Source organism: Panthera pardus, unplaced genomic scaffold (genome assembly GCF_024362965.1).
Source record: "Panthera pardus isolate Hobbes unplaced genomic scaffold, ASM2436296v1 HiC_scaffold_6, whole genome shotgun sequence".
In the NCBI taxonomy this organism is placed as follows: domain Eukaryota; kingdom Metazoa; phylum Chordata; class Mammalia; order Carnivora; family Felidae; genus Panthera; species Panthera pardus.
Window position 1 is genome coordinate 86,658,044 of NW_026526991.1, and position 23,452 is coordinate 86,681,495.

Sequence of the window (23,452 nt, forward strand, 5' to 3'; positions counted from 1 at the left end):
ATTCCACTGATTGTGCTTCAGGATGGTGACCCCAGCTATACTCCCACCAGCAGTGGGTGATGTTTTATATCTTCTCATCAAATTTTATGTGGATCCTGTAAGGGAAGTGAAGTAAGGTTCCTTGTGGGTGAGGAAACCTGAGGCTTAGAGAGATCAAGCAAATAACCCTGATTTATATAGTGAAGGGGATGAGGAAAGGTTCAAATCCAAAATTTCTGACATAATGTTCATTGCTCTTAGTACTATAGTATCCAGAACTGCCCCTTCTCGGAATAAGATGAGGCATCCATAGGCAAAAATATTGATGATGATGATGATGATGATGATGATGATGATGTTGTTGTTGTTCAAGGCTTTCATTTTCTTGATGCCTGAACGAACCCAGTGAGCTTAGAACCTCCAAGTGTTTAGCACCATGTGGGGGGTGTCTAATTGGGGTACTTAGCATTTCAAGGCAAAATATATGGAATAAAGCTGTTTTCATTGTTTCATGAGGGCGAGCTAACAGGCTCGAATTTTAGTGGATGATTTTGGGGCTAGAAATTTATAAAGACTAACTGATTTTCAAATTTGGGAATTTGGATAGGATTTCAATATTAAACTTTAGGTAGATTATATTAATTGCATATTGTTTGCTAGGCACTGAGCTAACTACTTTATAGGCATAATTTCTGTATGCCTCACAATTATCCTATGAGGTACTTTTACTTTCATTTGACTGTTATTGAAACTAAAGCACCGAGAGGTTAACTAATTTGTCCAGAGTACCCAGTATAAGGTTGAGTTGTGATTTGACCCTGAATCATGTACCTGCAGAGCCTTTACTCCTAAATGATAAACTGTGCTGCTTTCTCATGAAGGAAGCTTTTGTAATCTCTTCCCTTTGAAATTGAGGACAATTTCTTGTCATTTGGGGTGATTTACAGTAGCAATGGGAAGCACAGGGCTAGTGGACAAGAATCTCCAGAGGGACAGGATATGAAGTTTGAAAATGTTCCCCAGTGTTTTCATTATGCCTCCCTCTGTCCCCCAAAGTAAGAACCTCTGCCTTAGGACATCCCACCTAGGTTATAGGGCCTGATATCTTCAAAACATGTGACAATTCTTTGTCACCATGTGTGGCTTATACCTGCCATGAATGATGTACAGTCAAGGTTTCATCAGTTTGTCTTCCCTTCACACTTTTCATTTTGCTTGCCTTCTACAAGGATGGTAATATGATTTATATCTTTACCTAAATCAGGATTACAAATACTGTTTGGCTACAAAGTATGTATCTCTCAAAGGCAATTAGGTAGGAATTCTGGATTATGTTCTCTTTCAGATTTGTATTCTCAGTTTGTGTATTTGTTCAATAAGTATCTATTGAGCATCTAACTCACACTTTGATAGAAGACACAGGCAGCTGAGCAGAAATTCTGATACATTAGGATAGATGGCACATGGGGTAAGCTAGGTGCCATAAGAACACACAGGGAGGGCAGCATAAGGTCAGGGGAGGCTTCCTGGGAAAGCAACTTCTGAGCTGGGAACTAAAGAGAAGTGGTGTTAGCTATGCAAACTGGACAAGAGGACATTGGAGGCAAGGGACCAGGTTGAGTGTTGATTCTTACAGCTGCAGCAGGAAGTGGACAGGGGATCAGGCTGGAAGAATCAACACAGCTCAGATGATGAAGGAAGGAAGAAAGGAAGGAAGGAAAGAAGGAGGGAGGGAGGGAGGAAGGAAGGAAGGAAGGAAGGAAGGAAGGAAGAAAGGAAGGGAGGGAGGAGGTGGAAGGAAGGAAGGAAGGAAGGAAGAAAGGAAAGAAGGAAGGAAGGAAAGAAGAGGAAGGAAAGAAGGAGGGAGGAAGGAAGGAAGGAAGGAAGGAAGGAAGGAAGGAAGGAAGGAAGGACTATGAAGGAAGGGCAGTGGGGAACCACTGAAGGATTTGAAGCCTGGGGGTGGGTGGGCAACATGTCAATGCTATTCATAGTGTAGCAAGATTCCATGAGTTAAGTATTGACTCTGTCTATGTTGTGTGCTTGTTAGTAAATCATAACCTTGGAACTGGTGGGTGGCAAATAAGGAGTCTAGATGGATTTGTACACAGAAGCTTTGACCCATAACATTACGATTCCTTTTGATAATCTGTAGAGAAGACAGTTCAATTTTGACTTGGTCTTTCTGCCTTAAAACCCTTTGACAACATTTCCTAAAATTCTCTCACAACCAAACCCCAAGTAGTGAGGAGAATGGGGGCTGCATGACTTTGTTTTCTGTTTTTCTCTATTCATTTCTGAGACATTGCTGTGAATTGTTCACCAAAGTCTTGCTCCATTTGATGGAGGGTGCCATTTGAATAGCAGTAGTGGAGGAAGGGGAAGGAGGAACCACATGTAGGGCTCCTTGAGTAACAAAACGTATTTGGCATATTGAGACCATGGTTTGAAGGAATGAAAAATAACTATGGTAGAAAATTAAGAGGGAGTTACAAGTTTGTGTTTTAATATAAGCTCAGAGAGCAGGGCAGGGTCTCCAGGTGGCTGGCCACTGACATCACAAATGGCCCAGGGTGTTTATAGAGCACACTGTGGCCAGTGAGAAGACTCTCTCCAGAAGTGAGCTCACCTTCTCTCCTGGAACCCAGAGAGGGAGGAGACAGAACGAATTGTTTTGGCTGTGAGCAACTGAGCTAGGTGACCTACTGCTTTCCTTCCTACCCATCACACTCTCATAAATGTGGACATATAAACTGTAGTAAGTTTTGCCTTGTTGCTTTGGGTGAGGTTTACTGAATGTCAGAATTCACAAAATGCCCTTTCTGGCTCTTCTTCCTTAGTAATGGACACCTGGTTGGTGTATGCACCTATTTCTCCTGTGTTTCCTCACGAGAGAGTCCTCTAATTCTTTCTGGGAATTATGAAGGCCTTGCTTCTTTCTCCCTCTTCCTCTCTTCTCACAGTGCTCCCTGTTGGCCTAGATGGGTAAAGGGAAGGGTTGGACTGTACTTTCCTTGCCATCAGTACAGCTAAATGGATGATGCAGGATGAGGAGAAAGGGGGCCATCTGATCTTGGGTACTGATTTGGGCATAAAGAGTTTTAAGACAGTGGGACCAATATTTGTATTTTAAACTCAGATGATATTTGAGAAATGGTTCTGTACCTACAACAAGGTCCTCTAGTCCATGAATTAATGTGTCATAACTTATGCTGAAGCACCACACAAACATCTCATCTATAAATTGTTGCACAATAGCTTCATACCTTTTGTGTCCTACAGCTTAATTAGCCCACGAGGCTACATGAGTTAGATGAAACCAAATGGGATTTTTTTCATGTAGTGTGTAAAAAGGTGAATATTGATAGATATTTGGCACTTTTCTGGGGGGTAAATGGCATTAATTTTTTATGATCTTTTGTTTCAGTTTCTGTGATACTCGGGCTGCAACAGGTGACACTGGAACTTCTGAGCTGTGGTTGTGAACTTTTGTAAGTTGGTTGTATGCCATTGTTCAGTAAATATTTATTGTTTATTTAGGGTTTAGGAAGGGCTATTACATACCAGGTGAAATGCAAAGGAGCAGCTTTGAAGCCTGAGTAACAAACCTCGTCAACCCCAACTCAACTTGGCTAAATTCAGCCTCACCAAACCTGATCCCAGACTCTGCTCCCTGGACTTGCTGCAGCTCTCTGATCCTGGAATCCTCTTCAGTTCCAGCTAGATGCTGCGTCAGGCACTTCGTAGATTTGGTCAAAAACTGGTACGTGGACCTACGCTGAAGGAACCGGTGGCTGAGAATGACCCACAGAGAAGATTGAGCACTCTGGATTTAGTGACCCAGGGTGTGGGCCACACAGTGGGTGTAGGTGTGTATGTCCTGGCTGGTGAGGTGGTCAGAAATCAAGCAGGACCATCTTTTGTGATCTGCGTTTTGGTGGCTGGCCTATCTTCTCTGTTGGCTGGGCTGTGCTATGCAGAAATTAGTACCCGCATTCCCCATTCTGGCTCTGCATATCTCTACAGCTTTGTCACTATAGGTGAACTCTGGGCCTTCATCACTGACTGGAACCTCATCCTCGCCCTTGTTGCTGAGAAAGCCATTGTGTTCATCACATGGATGTTAACTTTTGACAACCTGTGTGGGAACCGGCTGTCTCAGACTGTGCAAGAGAGCATCTCAGCACATGTTCCCCCTGTCCTTACAAAATATCTAGAATTCTCTGCTCTGGGTTTTGTGTTGTTGTTCATGGAATTCAGGAGTCTTTGGTATTCCACATCATTATTGAGTTCCACAGCTGCCAAACTGGTCACATTGGTGAAACTTTTGGCTCTCAGCTTTGTCATAACCTCTGGCTTCATTAAGGGGTACCTGCACAACTGGAAGCTCACAGAAGAGGACTATGTAAAGGCTGGACTCAATAACACCTCGAGCTTGGGCCCTCTGGGCTCTGGAGGATTTGTGCCTTTTGGCTTCAAGGGGATTCTTGGTGGATCAGCTACCTGTTTCTATGCATTTCTTGGTTTCAACCATATTGTTACCAGAGTTGAAAAAGCCCAGAGTCCCCAGCGTTCCATCCCCATTGGCATTGTGATTTCACTGTTCATCTGCTTTTTGGTGTATTTTGGTGTCTCTTCAGCATTCACGCTTATGGTGCCTTACTACAAGCTCCAACCTGGGAGCACCTTGCCTGAGGTATTTCTCCATATTGGCTGGGTCCCTGTCTACTATGTGGTAGCTTTTGCATTGCTGTGCATTCTTTCCGCCAGCCTTTGGAGCTTTGTGTGGCCAATGCGTCAGGTGCTATACATGATGGCAAAGGATGGCCTCCTGTTCCCTGTCCTTACCCGTATCTCTTTCTTACAATACTCTCTTATCATGATCATTGTGTTTGTTGGAACTATTCCAGTCATTGTATTCATCTTTGGAGTCACTGATCTCTTGGACCTAAGGTCAGTTGTGTCCCTGATTTGTCATTCCCTGGTTGTGATTTGTGTTCTCATCCTCAGGTATCAGCCTGAGATGCAGAATGAGGAAAATGAAGCAGAGGTGCGGGAGGAGAATGGACCTGCAGCAGAGAGGCTGACTCTACAGCGACTACTTTTTCCAGGTAGTTCCACCCCTACTCCACTCTCTGGCCAGGTTGTCCATGTTTGTTCCTCACTGCTTGTCTGTTGCTCATTCTTCTTTGCCTGGTGCTGACCCAGGGGCCAGTTCTGCTTTCTGGAGACCCAGTGTGGATTTTGGTGGATGTGCTGCTCCTGGTGCTCATCATTGGGATCACTGGGGTCATCTGGAGACAGCCTCAGAGCTCCAGTCCCCTTTACTTTAAGGTCCCTGCCTGCCTCTCCTCCCACTACTGAGCATCTTTGTGAATGTTTACCTTATGATGCAGATGACAGCTGGCACCTGGATAGTATTTGGTGTCTGGATGCTAATTGGGTTTGTTATCTACTTCGCCTATGGGATCCAGCACAGCTGGGTCGCTATCCCCACTTAAGTCAGGGCAAAAAGTGTAGACCTTGAACTCAGCTGTGTCAGTACATATGCAGTTTGACATCATCGACCCAGTCGGGTCCCCCTGCATAATAATGGAATACTCTTGATCACAGGGAAAGGTGGGCCTCCCATGGGATGTTGGTGGGTGAACACCAATAGAGCTCTGTGTATATTGTGGAGTGATGGGTGCATCTTTGTTAATTTTCCTTTTTTTTTTTTTTTTTTTTACTTGTCTACTTGAATTGTATCTGTACTTGCTTACTGGCTTTAAAATGTTATTATTATAAGAAACTAGAAAAAACATTTTTTATTTCCTTGCTTAAATATCCAGTACCCGTGGGGTGCCTGGCTGGCTCATTCACTAGGGCATGCATTTTTTTTCTCTCAGGGTGGTAACTTTGAGCCCCATGTTGTGTGTAGAGATTATTTAAAAAAATAACCAGTAGCAGTATTACTGGATCATAGGTACTTTTATTTTTAATTTTTTGAGGAACCTCTATACTGCTTTCCATAGTGGCTGCACCAACTGACATTCCCAACAAGAGTACCTGAGGGTTCCTTTTTCTCCACAATACTTGCTTATCTTTGTCTTTTTGATTTTAGCCATCCTGACAGGTTTAAAGTGATATCCAATTGTAGTGTTAATTTACATTTCGCTGTGATTAGTGATGGTGAACGCCTTTCCAAGTGTCTGTTGGCCATCTGTATATCATCTTTGGAAAAATGTCTATTTAGTTCCTCTGCCCATTTTTCAAGTGGATTGAGTTGTATAAGTTGTTTCTGTATTTTGTGTATGAACCTCTTATTGGATATATCATTTACAAATACCTTCCCTTATTCAGTGGGTTGCCTTTCTCTCTTGATGCTGATTTCCTCTTCAGGGCAAAAGCATTTTAGTTACATGATTTCAAAAAGATATATGCACCCCTATGTTTACTGTGGCATAGTTTACAATAGCCAGGACATGGAAGCAACCCAAATGTCCCTTGATAGATGAATAGATAAAGAAGATGTAATATCTATCAAATTATCTATTTGTCTATCTATCTATCTGTCATGGAATATTACTCAGCTATAAAAAAGAATGGAATCTTGGCATTTGTAACTACATGGATGGACCTAGAGGAAATAATATTATGTGAAATAAGTCTGTTCAGAGTAAGACAAACACCAAATGGTTCCACTCTTATACCAATTTAAGAAATAAAACAACAACAACAAAAAAGGAAAAAGTGAGACAAACAGTAAAAACAACCCCATACACTCAAATATAGGGAAAAAAACTGTTTGTTGTCACAGTGAAGTGGGTACAGGGATGGGTGAAATAGATAAAGGGAATTAAGAGTATACTTATCTGGATGAGCACTGAGAAATGTGTGGAATCAATAAATCATTATGTACTACACCTAGAATAATATAATGACACTGTATGGTAATTATACTTCAACAAAAACAACAAAAAAAGACACTAGAATCAAACCAAAAAAAAAAAAAAGACAAAACAAAAAACAAAAGATGAAATATGGCCCCTGCCCTTAAGGGGCTTATATTCTAATACAAGGGGTAAATCATAGCTGTAACACAAAGTAGAAAGTGTTGTCATAATAAGTAATATACAAACAAAGTGTCCTGGGAATTCAGAGTGGTGGAGGATCCCATGGGGTTGGCACAGTGGTGAGGGTTGATTGGTGAAATCAGAGAAGACTTTGTAGAGGAATGGCATTTGAGTTGGCTCTCTCCAAGACAGGTTAGGATTTTTGCACACGTGGGCAGCAGTGAGAGACTGTAGGCTGAGAGAACAACACTTGGAGAAGCACAGGAAAATGAAGCAGTGTTCAGAACACACTGAACACACTGTAGTGTGTGTAGCCTGAGCCTTGGCTGTGAGAGGGGACAACAGAACATGCACAGGTGGATTGGAGCCAGAGCTCTCCTCTGAGCACAAAACAGTTGGGTTTGAACTCACTACCCATAATGAAAATCCATAGGGTTGGTTCTTCTACTTGGCAATATCTGCGTTCTTGGACTTGAAAGTTTCTCCACTCTTGTCTGCTTTGGTCCACCTGCTCAGAAAGTGCACAGCTGGGAGCCAAGTATCCTGGATTCTGCTCTTGTTCCCACCATTAACTAGCAATGTGACCTTGAGCAAGCCTTTTGGTTCCTTCAATGTTTTGCTTATTTATTTTTATTTTTTTTTGTAACACGAGACGTCAGAACTGATTATTTCTAAAGTTAGGTTCACTTACAGAATTCTAGGATTTCCTCTGGTTCTTGTGTCTTGTTATTCTCTCAGCTAGGTCTCTCTACTGCAGGCAACCTGAACCTGCATCCTGCCCACTTTTCACTACCACCCATGTTGGAGTTATAAGGATGCGATAAATAACACACCATTTCTCACTCCTATGTTTGGAACCAACTGATAATCAAGACATAGAGACAGTTGATTAAACACTTAGCTTTTGATCTGTAGCCCAATTGGCTTGCTAAGCCTGCATCACTAAGTTAAACAGACTTATCCTCATCAGAAGTAATGTGAAGCAATCTCCACAAGATGCCACAGGAAAGATTCTGCTTTAATTAGATTTTTTATGTATGAGCAGGTTGTAATGCATGTGCTTCGGTCAGTTTGGCACTGGATAAAAAAGGAAAACCAATAAAAAATGGAAGGGGCTGAGCTGGGCATGATTAGTGCTGTTGCTTTAACTTACTAATCAAAGTGACAGTGAGGGGGGCAGTTCTATTCCTGGAGTGGGGCCAGGAATAGTACTCTGTCAGTGGTTCTCAGTCTTCAGCAGGTGTCACCATACCTTGAGGACTTGTGACAAAACAGATTGCTGGTCCCTGGCCCCAGCATTTAGAATTCAGTAGGTCTGGGTGGAGCCCACAACATGTACTTCTAACAAGTTCCCAGTTGATGCTGATGCTGTTGGCCCTGGGACCACATATAGAAAACCTAGGCTCCACATGGAAAGATGGAAGTGAAGGACACAATTTGCCTTTTGAACACTTACCTTCATTTCATGAAACATTTAGATTAAAATACAATTGTTAATCCTATCACCTTGGGGAAATCATTGTGAATCATTTCACAATGTATATGTATGCCAGATAACCACAATGTATACTTTAAATATCTTAAATTTTATGTCAATTGTACATAAATAAAGCTGAAATAAAAATGAAATACCACAGTTATCTGAGTGCCTTTATTTTTGTATATTGTTCCTGATTGTAGATCATAGATAAGGAGTGTATCTTGTTCGCTCCCCCAGAGAATCCTCCTGTATCTAGACATACAATGAGCATTTAATAATTCATGGTGAATTGAATAGAGCTTTACACATTTCTTTGGTACAGAAATTCTCCTTCCTTTTAGGCTAGCACTGTCTTTCTCCTTTAAAACTATCTTCCTGGAGGCTTCCTTGACAAACAGCATTTGTCTCCACCCAGAACTACATCTAGAAGTGTATCTAGATCTGTACCCAACATCTAGAACTGTACCCCAGCACTTGTAGTTTTGCCTTTGTGTGGCTCTGCCTGGAGTTCTAGTGACTGTCCTGTCTGTTCCATCAGAGTGGAGTCTTGCTCAGGACAAGGAGCAGATTCTCTTCTCCCTCTAGAGGAGGGTAAGAACAATGGTAAGAACAATGTTCACTCAAAGAGCAACAGCCCTGGGGCAGCTGATTGCCTGACATGACTCTCCTGGTCTTGCTGCATCCATACTCATGGGACTTGGAGAGGGTCCAAGGTACCAAAATTAAGAGAAGTTACCTGACTCCAGGGAATCCCTGAAGATGAGACTGGCTTCATCTTGGGCACAACAGGCATCTTTCTTGAAGAGTCAGAGTTTTATGGTTGGCATATGGGAGCCAGTGTTTTCCTATTGTATTTATGTATGAGGCCTTACTAGAAAAGAAGGATGGGAAGCTACTTTCTTACTTGTGGAATTTGTCACCTTTCCAACAGAGAGTAGGTGCTTCCAGGGAAGCCTGCTAGAGGCAGGATTACCCATATACTTATCCCTTCCTTTAGATGCTTTCTTGAGAGACTGGTGCAAAAATCTTGTTGAATCATCTTCAATTATTTTTGGTAAAGACAATTTACACCTCAAATGGGAAGAAAAATGAACTGAAATAGGAGGAATTACTAACTGGACAGGGATTGAGACATCATTACTTTGGAAGGGAAGGTATGAGTAGAAACTGAGAAAGAGGTGTTGGTCAAGGGTCACTTCCTGGAGAGGGTGCCTATGGAGCAATTTGGGAAGTAGAAGAGGGACAGATGAACTGGAAAAGAAATGGGACAGTATTCTAGGCTACATGGACCTCTAGGAGGCATGAAATATTGAGACTTTTGTGAGGGATGTGTGTTGACATTTGAAGGCAATTTATGAGCCACGTTTGTATTGTGTATTGTGCATCGTGTCATGGAGTAAGATTTCTGAATCAGGAAGGAATGAGAGGAGGAGTTAAGATGGGGGAGACATAGCTGGAACCTGGGCTTTCCTCATCCCTCAAACCCAGCTGTCAGCTCACTTGGAAAACCAGGAAACCTATCTGCAGAGTGGCAGAAGGATTTCCACAGTTAGAAGGAGAAATCTTGGCAGGTGTGAGGTATGCGAAAGTGAATTGGGAGAAAGATGGCAGGCTGTAGAGGGGAGGGAACCCTTTCCATGGAGAGACAAAAGAGAGGAAAAGAGACCCCGTTTGAGAAAGTGCTGCATCAAGTTCACACAAAGGGAAAACCTCTCTGGACCATGGGCTGGGGAGTGAGAAGTACTGAGTGTCCCAGTTATTTTTTTGCTTGCATTTGGGGCTCAAAGTCTGAAATTTTGGAATTGCACAACTTTCTAGAGTTGAACTGTAGACCTGTTGCTTGTGCTCATGGTGAGGTGGGAGCTAGCCCCACAATGCTGGCTTGGTGTAGGGATCTCTGGGATGCAGTGTGACAGAAACAGTCCCCTTCCTGGAGTACTTTTGGAAGAGGATATATTGCCTCCCCAAGGACAAAATACTCTGCAGGTGCCAGCAAAAGGCCTTTCACTAGTGGGGGACAGAGGCACACTCAGATGGAATATAACCTTTGCGGTTTTTAGCAGTGCTACTCCATAGATCCCTAACACTGCTCAGGTGTGGGACAGTTTTTCAGGGACAAATTCCAACATGGAGAGGCTCTACTCTGGAGGAGGGGAGTGGATCTGCACAGTGCCAGTCTCACACTGGGGTGCGAGAGTCCCAGACCTGGATGAGAGACTGGGGTAGTGCCATTTTCCCACTAACACCAACATGGTGGGACTTCAGAGATCAGACAGTGGCGCTCAGTAGAGTTGGGACCTGCATACACTGAACCCTGGTCCCGTGCTGGCAGCTGCTTATTAATTGCGGCAGGACTGACTCTGAGCCAATGCAGCAGATCTCTCCTCCAGACCAGCACAGCCAGCACCTCTCATGCACCAAGTGCACTGAAAATGAAGCGCTTCAAAATGATGCCTGCAGTCCTTTTTTCTTTTTCCTTCTTCTTTTCTTTGGAGTCAGTCTCATAGTTTCTTGTTGGTTTCATTCAGTTGCCTTTCTTTTTCCCGATTTTTTTGTGTAACAGGCTTCTTCCTCATCCCTTTTATCCAGGGTTACTTCAACGAAGAAACCAAAGCACACCTAGTTAAAGGTCCAACACTCCTACAATGAGTGCAAGGAGGAAATCTGCAGAGGACTGACCAGTGGGAAAGAGCAGCCAAAATGCAACAGCAGAGTGCACACCAAAAATACTGGAGTGCCAGGCTCTGGGCAGTGTATGGCCCCATTTTAATATAGTAGTAACTCTCAGTGGTAGGAAACACAACAAGCTTTTATTTTTTTATTACTTACTTATTTATTTAATTTTTAAATTTTATTTATTTATTTATTATTTTTTAATATGAAATTTATTGTCAAATTGGTTATACAACACCCAGTGCTCATCCCAAAAGGTGCCCTCCTCAATACCCATCACCCACCCTCCCCTCCCTCCCACCCCCCATCAACCCTCAGTTTGTTCTCAGTTTTTAAGAGTCTCTTGTGCTTTGGCTCTCTCCCTCTCTAACCTCTTTTTTTATTTTTCTTTCCCTCTCCCATGGACTTCTGTTAAGTTTCTCAGGATCCACATAAGAGTGAAACCATATGGTATCTGTCTTTCTCTGTATGGCTTATTTCACTTAGCATCACACTCTCCAGTGCCATCCACGTTGCTACAAAAGGCCATATTTCATTCTTTCTCATTGCCACATAGTATTCCATGGTGTATGTAAACCACAATTTCTTTATCCATTCATCAGTTGATGGACATTAAGGCTCTTTCCATCATTTGGCTATTGTTGAAAGTGCTGCTATACACATTAGGGTACAAGTGCTCTTATGCATCAGCACTCCTGTATCCCTTGGGTAAATTTACCCTTGGATAAATTCCTAGCAGTATTATTGCTGGGTCATAGGGTAGATCTATTTTTAATTTTTTGAGGAACCTCCACACTGTTTTCCAGAGTGGCTGCACCAGTTTGTATTCCCACCAACAGTGCAAGAGGATTCCCATTTCTCCACATCCTCTCCAGCATCTATAGTCTCCTGATTTGTTCATTTTGGCCACTCTGACTGGTGTGAGGTGATATCTGAGTGTGGTTTTGATTTGTACTTCCCTGATGAGGAGCGACTTTGAGCATCTTTTCATGTGCCTGTTGGCCATCTGGATGTCTTCTTTAGAGGAGTGTCTATTTATGTTTTCTGCCCATTTCCTCCCTGGATTATTTGTTTTTTGGGTGTGGAGTTTGGTGAGCTCTTTATAGATTTTGGATACTAGCCCTTTGTCTGATATGTCATTTGCAAATATCTTTTCCCATTCCGTTGGTTGCCTTTTAGTTTTGTTGATTGTTTCCTTTGCTATGCAGAAGGTTTTTATCTTCATGAGGTCCCAATAGTTTGTTTTTGCTTTTAATTCCTTTGCCTTTGGGGATGTGTCAAGTAAGAAATTGCTGTGGCTGAGGTCAGAGAGGTTTTTTTCCTGCTTTCTCCTCTAGTGTTTTGATGGTTTCCTGTCTCACATTCAGGTCCTTTATCCATTTTGAGTTTATTTTTGTGAATGGTGTGAGAAAGTGGTCTAGTTTCATCCTTCTGCATGTTGCTGTCCAGTTCTCCCAGCACCATTTGTTAAAGAGACTGTCTTTTTTCCATTGGATGTTCTTTCCGGCTTTGTCACAGATCAGTTGGCTATACGTTTGTGGGTCTAGTTCTGGGGTTTCTATTCTATTCCATTGGTCTAGGTGTCTGTTTTTGTGCCAAATCCATACTGTCTTGGTGATTACAGCTTTGTAGTAGAGGCTAAAGTCTGGGATTGTGATGCCTCCTGCTTTGGTCTTCTTCAAAATTACTTTGGCTATTCGGGGCCTTTTGTGGTTCCATATGAATTTTAGGATTGCTTGTTCTAGCTCAGAGAAGAATGCTGGTACAATTTTGATTGGAATTGCATTGAATGTATAGATAGCTTTGGGTAGTATTGACATTTTGACAATATTTATTCTTCCAATCTATAAGCACGGAATGTTTTTCCATTTCTTTAAATCTTCTTCAATTTCCTTCATAAGCTTTGTATAGTTTTCAGCATACAGATCTTTTACATCTTGGTTAGGTTTATTCCTAGGTATTTTATGCTTCTTGGTGCAATTGCGAATGGGATCAGTTTCTTGATTTGTCTTTCTGTTGCTTCGTTATTAGTGTATAAGAATGCAACTGATTTCTGTACACTGATTTTGTGTCCTGTGACTTTGCTGAATTTATGTATCAGTTCTAGCAGACCTTTGGTGGAGTCTATCGGATTTTCCATGTATAATATCTTGTCATCTGTAAAAAGTGAAAGCTTAACTTCATCGTTGCCAGTTTTGATGCCTTTGATTTCCTTTTGTCTGACTGCTGATGCTAGCACTTCCAACACTATGTTAAACAACAGCGGTGAGAGTGGACATCCCTGTTGTGTTCCTGACTCAGGGGGGAAAGAGCTCAGTTTTTCCCCATTGAGGATGACATTAGCTATAGGCTTTTCATAAATGGCTTTTATGATGTTTAAGTATGTTCCTTCTATCCCGACTTTCTTGAGAGTTTTTATTAAGAAAGGATGCTGAATTTTGTCAAATACTTTTTCTGCATCAATTGATAGGATCCTATGGTTTTTATTTTTTCTTTTATTAATGTGATGTATCACACTGATTAATTTGTGAATGTTGAACCAGCCCTGCAGCCCTGGAATGAATCCTACTTGATCATGGTGAATAATTCTCTTTATATGCTGTTGAATTCGATTTGCTAGTATCTTATTGAGAATTTTTGCATCCATATTCATCAGGGATATTGGCCTGTAGTTCTCTTTTTTTACTGGGTCTCTGCTTTAGGAATCAAAGTAATGCTGGCTTCATAGAATGAGTCTGGAAGTTTTCCTTCCCTTTTTATTTTTTGTAATAGCTTGAGAAAGATAGGTATTATCTCTGCTTTAAATGTCTGGTCGAATTCCCCTGGGATGCCATCTGGTCCTGGACTCTTATTTGTTGGGAGATTTTTGATAACTGATTCAATTTCTTCTCTGGTTATGGGTCTGTCCAAGCTTTCTATGTCTTCCTGTTTGAGTTTTGGAAGTGTGTGGGTGTTTAGGAATTTGTCCATTTCTTCCAGGCTGTCCAGTTTGTTGGCATATAATTTTTCATAGTATTCCCTGATAATTGTTTGTATCTCTGAGGGATTGGTTGTAATAATTCCATTTTCATTCATGATTTTATCTATTTGGGTCATCTCCCTTTTCTTTTTGAGAAGCCTGGCTAGCGGTTTATCAATTTTGTTTATTTTTCCAAAACAAGCAACTCTTGGTTTCATTGATCTTCTCTACAGTTTTTTTAGATTCTATATTGTTTATTTCTGCTCTGATCTTTATTATTTCTCTTCTTCTGCTGGGTTTAGGCTGCCTTTGCTGTTCTGCTTCTATTTCCTTTAGGTGTGCTGTTAGATTTTGTATTTGGGATTTTTCTTGTTTCTTGAGATAGGCCTGGATTGCGATGTATTTTCCTCTCAGGACTGCCTTCGCTGCATCCCAAAGCGTTTGGATTGTTTTATTTTCATTTTCATTTGTTTCCATATATTTTTTAATTTCTTCTCTAATTGCTTGGTTGGCCCATTCATTCTTTAGTAGGGTGTTCTTTAACCTCCATGCTTTTGGAGGTTTTCCAGACTTTTTCCTGTGCTTGATTTCAAGCTTCATAGCATTGTGGTCTGAAAGTATGCATGGTATGATCTCAATTCTTGTATACTTATGAAGGGCTGTTGTGTGATCCATTATGTGATCTATCTTGGAGAATGTTCCATGTGCACTCGAGAAGAAAGTATATTCTCTTGCTTTGGGATGCAAAGTTCTAAATATATCTGTTAAGTCCATCTGATCCAATATATCATTCAGGGCCCTTGTTTCTTTACTGATCCTGTGTGTAGACGATCTATCCATTGTTGTAAGTGGAGTATTAAAGTCCCCTGCAATTACCACATTCTTATCAATAAGGTTGCTTATGTTTGTGATTAATTGTTTTATATACTTGGGGGCTCCTGTATTCGGCTCATAGACATTTATAATTGTTAGCTCTTCCTGATGGATAGACCCTGTAATTATTATATAATACCCTTCTCCATCTCCTTGTTTGTCTGATACAAGTGTGGCTACTCCAGCTTTCTTTTGATTTCTAGTAGCATGATAGATATTTCTCCATCCCCTCACTTTCAATCTGAAGGTGTCCTCAGGTCTAAAATGAGTCTCTTGTAGACAGCAAATAGATGGGTCTTTTTTTAAATCCATCCTGATACCCTATGTCTTGGTTGGAGCATTTAGTCCATTTACATTCAGTGTTATCATAGAAAGATATGGGTTTAGAGTCATTGTGATGTCTGTAGGTTTCATGCTTGCAGTGATGTCTCTGGTACTTTGTGGTCCTTGCAACATGTCACTCACAGAATCTCCCTTAGGATCTCTTGTAGGGCTGGTTTAGTGGTGATGAATTCCTTCAGTTTTTGTTTGTTTGGGAATACCTTTATCTCTCCTTCTATTCTAAATGACAGACTTGCTGTATAAAGGATTCTTGGCTGCATATTTTTTTTCTGTTCATCACATTGAAGATTCCCTGCCATTCCTTTCTGGCCTGCCAAGTTTCAGTAAGTAGATCTGTCACTAGCCTATCAGTATCCCTTTATATGTTAGAGCATGTTTATCCCTAGCTGCTTTCAGAATTTTCTCTTTATCCTTGTATTTTGCCAGTTTCACTATGATATGTCGTGCAGAAGATCGATTCAAGTTACGTCTGAAGGGAGTTCTCTGTGCCTCTTGGATTACAATGCCTTTTTCCTTCCCCAGATCAGGGAAGTTATTAGCTATTATTTGTTCAAGTACACCTTCAGACCATTTCTCTGTCTCTTCCTCCTCTGGAATCCCTATTATATGGATATTGTTCCATTTGATTGCATCACTTAGTTTTCTAATTCTCCCCTAATACTCCTGGATTTTTTTATCTCTCTTTTTCTCAGCGTCCTCTTTTTCCATAATTGTATCTTCTAATTCACCTATTCTCTCCTCTGCCTCTTCAATCCGAGCTGTGGTCACCTCTATTTTATTTTACACCACATTTATAGCATTTTTTAGCTCCTCCTGACTGTTTCTTAGTCCCTTGATCTCTGAAGCAATAGATTCTCTGCTGTCCTGTATACTTTTTTCAAATCCAGCGATTAATTTTATGACTATTATTTTAAATTCATGTTCCGTTATATTGCTTAAATAGTTTTTGATCAATTGGTTAGCTGTCACTACTTCCTGGAGTATCTTTTGAGGAGAATTCTTCCGTTTTGTCATTTTGGATAGTCCCTGGAGTGGCAGGGAACTGCAGGGCACTTCCCCTGTGCTTTCTGGAGTAACTTGTGTTGGTGGGCAGGACCGCAGTCAGACCTGATGTCTGTCCCCAGCCCACTCCTGGGGCCACAGTCAATCTGGTGTGTACCTTATTTTCCCCTCTCCCAGGGGCAGGACTCACTGTGGAGTGGTGTGGGCCCTGTCTGGGCTACTTGCACACTGCCAGGCTTGTGGTGCTGCTTCTATGGGTTCTGGTGTATTAGCTGTGGTGGAGCTGCAAGGTTGACAGGGACAGGAGGGGTAGGCTTAGCTTGCTTTGCCATTGGTGGTCCCCTGCCGGAGAAGCCCTGCATAACTGGGAGGGAGGCAGGCAGACCCGTTGGAGGGACGGATCCACAGAAGCACAGTGTTGGGTGTTTGCATGGTGCAAGCAAGTTCGGTGACAGAAACCGGTGTCTTTGTGGTTTCAGCTGGGGGATGGGCAAGGGAGATGGCACTGGCCAGTGCCTTTGTTCACTGCGGAGCTGAGCTCTGTCCTCCAGGGCTCAAAAACTCTCCCTCCCATTGTACTCTAGCCCTCCAGCTCTCCCAGCAGAGCTGTTGACTTATAACATTCCAGATCCTAAGTCCCGCTGGCTGTCAGAACTCATGCAGTCTGGCCCTTCCGCTTTTGCAAGTCAGACTTGGGGGCTCTGCCTTGCCGGGAGGGCTGCCCCTCCACGGCCCCAGCTCCCTCCCACCAATCCGTGTAGTGCGCACCGCCTCTCTGCCTTCCTAGACTCTTCCGTGGGCCTCTTGTCTATGCTTGGCTCCAGAGAGGCCGTTCTGCTAGTCTTCTGGTGGTTTTCTGGGTTTTTTAGGCAGATGTGGGTGTAATCTCAGCGATCAGCAGGACTCAGTGAGCCCAGCGTCCTCCTATGCCACCATCTTGTCCTTGCTCTAAATTTTTATTTATTTTTGACAGAGAGAAATACAGAGCATGAGCAGGGGAGGGGCAGAGAGAGAGGGAGACAGAATCTGAAGCAGGCTCCAGGCTCTGTGCTGTCAACAGAGCCTGACGTGGGGCTCCCACAACAAGCTTTTATATCACATAAAAGACAGAAACTTAGCCAAAATGACAAGACAGAGGAATTCTCCCCAAAAGAAAGGTTAAGAAGAAATCTCAGCCAGGGACTTGATCAAACAGATAGAAGCAATATATCTGAACAAGAATTTAGAACAACAGTCATAAAACTACTAGCTGGGCTTGCAAAAAAAAAGCATAGAAGACACCAGAGAAACCCCTGATGCAGAGATCAAATACCTAAGAACTAGTCAGGATGAAATAAAAATTGTTATACCTAGGGGGGCTGGGTGGATAGTTGTTTAAGTGTCTGACTCTTCATTTTGGCTCAGGTCAAGGTCTCCTGATTGTAATTCGAACCAAACGTCACGATCCCCACTGACAGTGTGGAGCCTGCTTGGGATTCTCTCTCTCTCTCTCTCTCTCTCACACACACACACCCACACACACACAATGAAAAAACTACGTAAACTTTTTAAAATTGCTGTAACTGAGATGCAAAACAAACTGGGTACAGTGATGAGAATTGAAGAAGCAGAGGAGAGAATAGGTGAGATAGAAGATAAAATTATGAAAAATAATGAAGCTGGAAAAAAGAGGGAAAGGAAATTATTAGATCACAAGCGAGCCTTAGAGAACTGATTCCTTGAAACGAAAAAAATATTCATATTATGGGAACCCAGAAGAAGAGTGAGCAAAAGGGGTAGAATATTGATTTAAACAAATTATACCTGAGAACTTCACTAATCTGGGGAAAGAAACAGGCTTTCAAACCCAAGAGGCACAGAGAACTCCCCTCAAATGAACAAAAACAAGGAAACACCACAACATAGCATAGTGAAACTTGCAAAAATACAAATATGAAGATAATTCTAAAAGCTGCTAGGGATAAATTATCCTTAACCTACAGGGGTAGACTTTTAAGGTTAGTAGTACACCTGTACATGGAAACCTGGGAGGCTAGAAGAGAGTTACAGGAAATATTCAATGTGTTGAATGGGGAAAATGTGCAGCCAAGAATCCTTTATCTAATAAGGTTCTCATTCAGAATAGAAGGAGAAAAAAAGACCTTCCCAGACAAAAAATAAGGAGTTTGTGACCACTAAACCAGCCTTGCAGGAAATTTTAAAAAGGACTCTGAGTGGAGGGGAAAAAAAAGAGATCAAAGCAACAAGACTACAAAGTACCAGAGAACGTCACCAGTAACAGCAACTCTATAGGTAACACAATGGCACTAAATTCATATCTTTCAATAATCACTCTTAATGTAAATGGACTAAATGGTTCAGCAACAGACATAGGGTATCAGAATGGATAAACAAATCAAGATCCATCCATACATTGCCTACAAGGGACTCATTTTAGACCTAAAGGCACCTGCAGATTGAGAGCGAGGGCATGGAGAACCATCTGTCATGCTAATGGAGGTCAAATGAAAGCTAGATTAGCCATACTTATATCAGACAAAGTAGATTTTAAACCAAAGACTGTAACAAGAGATGAGGAAAGGCATTATCTCATAATTAAGGAGTCTATGCATCAGGAAGATCTAACAATTGTAAATATTTTTGTCCCAACTTGGAGCACACAAATATAGAACTTAATAACAAACATGAAGAAAATCATTGATAATAATACAATAGTAGTCGGGGACCTTAATACCCCAATTACAACAATGGGCAGATCATTTAAGCAGAAAATCAACAAGAAAACAATGGCTTTGAAAGACACTGGACCAGATGGACTTAACAGATACATTCAGAACATTTCACACTAACGTTCTTCTCAAGGGCACACGGAATATTCTCCACAATAGATACCATACTGGGTCACAAATCAGCCCTCAACAGGTAAAGAAAGATTGAGATCATACCATGGAGTTTATCAGAGCATAACACTACGAAATTTGAAATCAACCATCAGAAAAAATTTGGAAGGCCCTCAAATATATGGAAAGTTAAAGAAAATCTTACTAAAGAATGACTGGGTTAACCAGGAAATTAAAGAAGCAATAAAAAAAATTACATGGAAGCCAATGAAAATGAAAACAGGACAGTCCAAACCCTTTGGGATGCAGTAAAGGCAGTCCTAACAGGAAAATTATTTTATTCTTATTTCAAGAAACAAAAGTCATAAATACACAAGCTAAGCTTACACCTAAAGGAGGTAGAAAAGGATCAGGAAATGAAGCCTAATGCTAGCAGAGGAGGGAAATAATAAAGATTAGAGCAATAATAAAGGATTTGGAAACAAACAAACAAACAAAAAAACCCAAAAACCCAGTAGAACAGATCAATAAATCTAAGTGCTGGTTCTTTGAAAGAAGAAAGAAAATTGATAAATTCATAACCAGACTTACCATAACGAAAGAGGACCCAAATAGATAAAATCACAAATGATAGAGGAGAGATCACAGCCAACACCACAGAAATACCAACGTTATAAGAAAATACTATGAAAAATTAAATGCCAACAACCTGGGCAGCAAATGGACAATCTCCTAGAAACTCACAAACTACCAAAATTGAAATAGGAAGAAATAGAAAATTTGAACAGCAAGGTATCTATTATCAGAAATTCCAACAAATGAGTCCTGGGCCAGATGGCTTTCCAGGGGAATTCTACAACATATTTAAAGAAGGGTTAATACCTATTCTTCTCCAACTGTTCCAAAACATAGAAATGGAAGGAAAGCTTCCAAACTCATTCTATAAAGCCAGCATTACCTTGATTCACAAACCAAAGACCTGACTAAAAAGGGGAATTACAGGCCAATATCCCTGATGAAACTGGATGCAAAAATTGTCAACAAGATACTAGCAAATTGAATTCAATAGTACACTAAAAGAATTATTCAGCATGATCAAGTGGGATTTATTCCTGGGCTGCAGGGATGGTTCAATAACCACAAATTAATCAACATTATATATCACATTAATAAAAGAAAGTATAAGAACCACACGATCCTCCCAATAGATGCAGAAAAAGCATTTGACAAAACACAGCTTTCTTTCTTTGTAAAAAACAAAAGCAAAAACAAAATCTTTATAAAGTGGGTATAGAAAGAACATACCTCAAGATCATATAGGCCATATGTGAAAGACCCACAGCTAATATCATCCTCAATGGGGAAAAACAGAGTTTTCCTAAGGTCAGGAACATGACAGGGATGTCCACTCTCATGAATGTTGTTCATGGAGTGTTGGAAGTCCAGGCCTGAGCAATCAGACAACACAAAGAAATAAAAAGCATTCAAATTGGCAACAAGAAGTCAAACTTTCACTCTATGCAGATGACATGATACTCTACATGGAAAACCTGAAAGACTCCACGAAAAAAATGCTAGAACTGAAACATGAAATCAGCCAAGTCATAGGAAAAAAACCAATGTACAAAAATCTGTGGCATTTCTATACACCAATAATGAAGCAGCAGAAAGAGAAATCAAGGAATTGATCCCATTTGCAGCAGACCAAAAACCATAAAATACCTAGGAATAAACTTAACCAAAGCGGTAAAGATTTATACACTGAAAACTGTACTCCCAAAGCCAAGACTACACTGTATACACTGTTGAATAAGGTTTCTGGTTTGTCTGGGTTCTGTTTCATTGTGTGCGGAAGAGCTCTGTTGTTTTCCAGGAAAGAATGCACAATATATAGGTATACAAGGAAACATTAATCAATCATATGGGCTAAGGGTCCTGGCTAAAGCTTCAAGACTACTAACTTGATTGCAGTGGCCCAGGCAACTCAAAAAGGTCGCCTAAGATTCTGCCAGAATGAGGGCATTCACCCTGGTGTCCTAGGTGAAGAAGGCTCAGAGATCTGGGAGCCCTGGCTGAACAGAGGGTATATGTTGCTGGTGGGGTGGGAGTACAGTGGCCTGAGCTCTTGGAGATGTGTGTCCTGGTGTCCTGAGCTGGGCTGGTTGGAGGTGGTTGGAGGGGAGGACAACCCCATCAGCTTAGGGAGGACTCCAGGCTCAGGGTCTGTCTTAGAGCATATTCTCTCCAGGAGGCCCAGAGTGGAAGAGAAGAGAATGGGAAACAGACATTTCAGACCCATCCAGCCTCATTCCTTCCCCTCTACCCTCCCTCACCTAGCTTAGTCCAGCCTCTCAATGGGCCATTTCACACATATTACACACCGGCTGTGTGCACCAAGCTCCAAAGTGTTCTTGGCCCATTCTCATCCCAGGAACCACTGCCTTCCCCTTGCAACCACACAGATCCTCAGTATTCTCAGTCCCTAGCTTGATCTCACAGCCCAGAAGCTTCTTTGGAAGCCTGGGGTGTGGAACCTAGATATTTGGGACATACCATGTAGACCCTGAAGAAGTGGGGGAAGGGAAGGTTGGGAGAGAGCCCCACAATTTCCTGAGGACAGGATGATGGCTTAAATTAGCAAGAAAGATTCAAGTGAGAGTAGATGAAGAACTTCTCTTGAGCAGACAGCACTACTTGTTTCTGAAGCTAAAATCCTGATACAGGGATGGAGTAAGATGAATAGGGGCCCACAGAGAGAGAGTCTCTCCCCAGGAGTGTTTGGGCTAAGCAAGGTGTGGTGGGGGAAGGGAAGACCACCTGGAACAAACAGTTGGTAAACAAGGTGAGACTCTGGGGGAATCTGTGGTTTCCATGTGGAGGCCCGAGTCCTGTCCTGCACACACCCTGTAATTGTGAAATTTTGCGGAATCCTCTGGGCTCTCAGACATCAGTGATCTTGAAGGAGAAAAGATGCAGAGGCTGAGCACATTCCTTTCTCTCCTGCAAACCTGTGCTAGGAGCTGAGGGGGAGTCTCCCTCCAGCGTATGTGGAGGCAGAGGTGGTAGGACAACCTGCGGCAAGAGTCACCATTTGCCTCTGTCCTCTCCTGAGACGAAGTGGCTTTGGGATGGCCAGGTAATCAGGCCTTCCCTGAGGTCCCTTTCAACCTGGGGCAGCAATGAGCTGTGGGTTGTCCCCGCCACTCAATGCCTGTCAGGAAGGGACAAGGTCACCATGGAGGTCCGAGTCCCCCAGGTGGGACTGAATACCTAGGAGGTTTTCCTTGGTCACCTTATCCCACTCACCAATTTCCTGATGGAGAGAGGTCTCTTAAGCTCTCCTAAACACCTGACAGGGTTTGCCTAGAGGAAGAGAGAAGAGACAGTAGGCATATGGCAGGAAGAGAGAGAGGGGGGCAAATGTCCTTCCTGTCATTGGGCTCTGAGCCCTGTTCTACTCCCTAGATTCTGAAGGGTGTGAAAGGTGCAAAGGAAGGTGTAGAAATGACTTGAAATGGGGGCAGATTGGTAGGATGCAGCAGGGTGGAGAGATGGAGGTAATGGGAGAGTGGAGCCCACTGGGAGTTGGGGTTGTCCGGGGAGGTGAACCAGGAGGGGGGAGGGAGGCAAGCTGGGTGGGGTGGAAGGTGGTGAAGGTGGGAGGGAACAGAGTGGGAGGTGGGCAGTGCAGGGGGTCAGAGGGATGGGGATGAGCAGGGGAGGGAGGTGGAGGAACCAGGATGGGGCAATACCTGATGGAAACTCAGAGATGATCAGGGTGGTGGGTTGTCTGGAAGGACTGGAGCAGGATCCCACTGGGAGGAGCCCAGAACCCCTTCCCCCAAGCATGGAAGTAGTTTCTTCTGGATAGGGAAGTGGGTTCAGGGTGTAGGGACGCTGAGAGGATAGGCGGTAAAGCTGGTGAATCACAGATGGGTCAGACATATCCTGGGCAGGAGGGCCATGATCAACAGGGCAGATTCAGAGAAGGGAGTTCAGAGATCACTGCTTGCAACACTCACACTTTACAGACAGGAGCCAGAGGCCCTGCAGGAGGGAACACTCAGTGTCCCCTGCTACGTGATGGCTGCCTCTGGAAAACCTGCCCCTGACTCCTAGTCTAGGAGTCCTTCTTGTTCCCCATTTGGAGGGCCCTGGACTCTATTCCCATTCTCTTGGCTTTATGGGATGGGAAGAGGCGGAGAAGGACTTCAGCTAGACTGGGATGATATTCCCCTTCCTCCTCCTC

General features: G+C 42.5%; 2 protein-coding genes across 2 annotated transcripts in view; both read left to right on the forward strand.

Moving 5' to 3' along the window:
• The first annotated feature begins 3,703 nt into the window (after positions 1–3,703).
• LOC128774996 (cationic amino acid transporter 3-like) lies at positions 3,704–5,243 on the forward strand. Its single transcript, XM_053895346.1, has one exon. It carries the CDS (start codon positions 3,704–3,706, stop codon positions 5,180–5,182), a length of 1,479 nt encoding a protein of 492 aa, XP_053751321.1. The 3' UTR covers positions 5,183–5,243.
• The window catches only part of LOC109268710 (cationic amino acid transporter 3-like), a 215,065-nt gene continuing 196,650 nt past the window's right edge, over positions 5,038–23,452 (forward strand). The window contains exon 1 of the mRNA XM_053895784.1: positions 5,038–5,090. The gene's annotated coding sequence lies outside the window, so the exon portion shown is untranslated. The remainder of the gene's footprint in view (positions 5,091–23,452) is intronic.

What these genes read in the sequence shown, in the direction of transcription:
- LOC128774996 (XM_053895346.1), top strand. Translation starts at nt 3,704, where the DNA reads ATGCTGCGTCAGGCACTTCGTAGATTTGGTCAAAAACTGGTACGTGGA.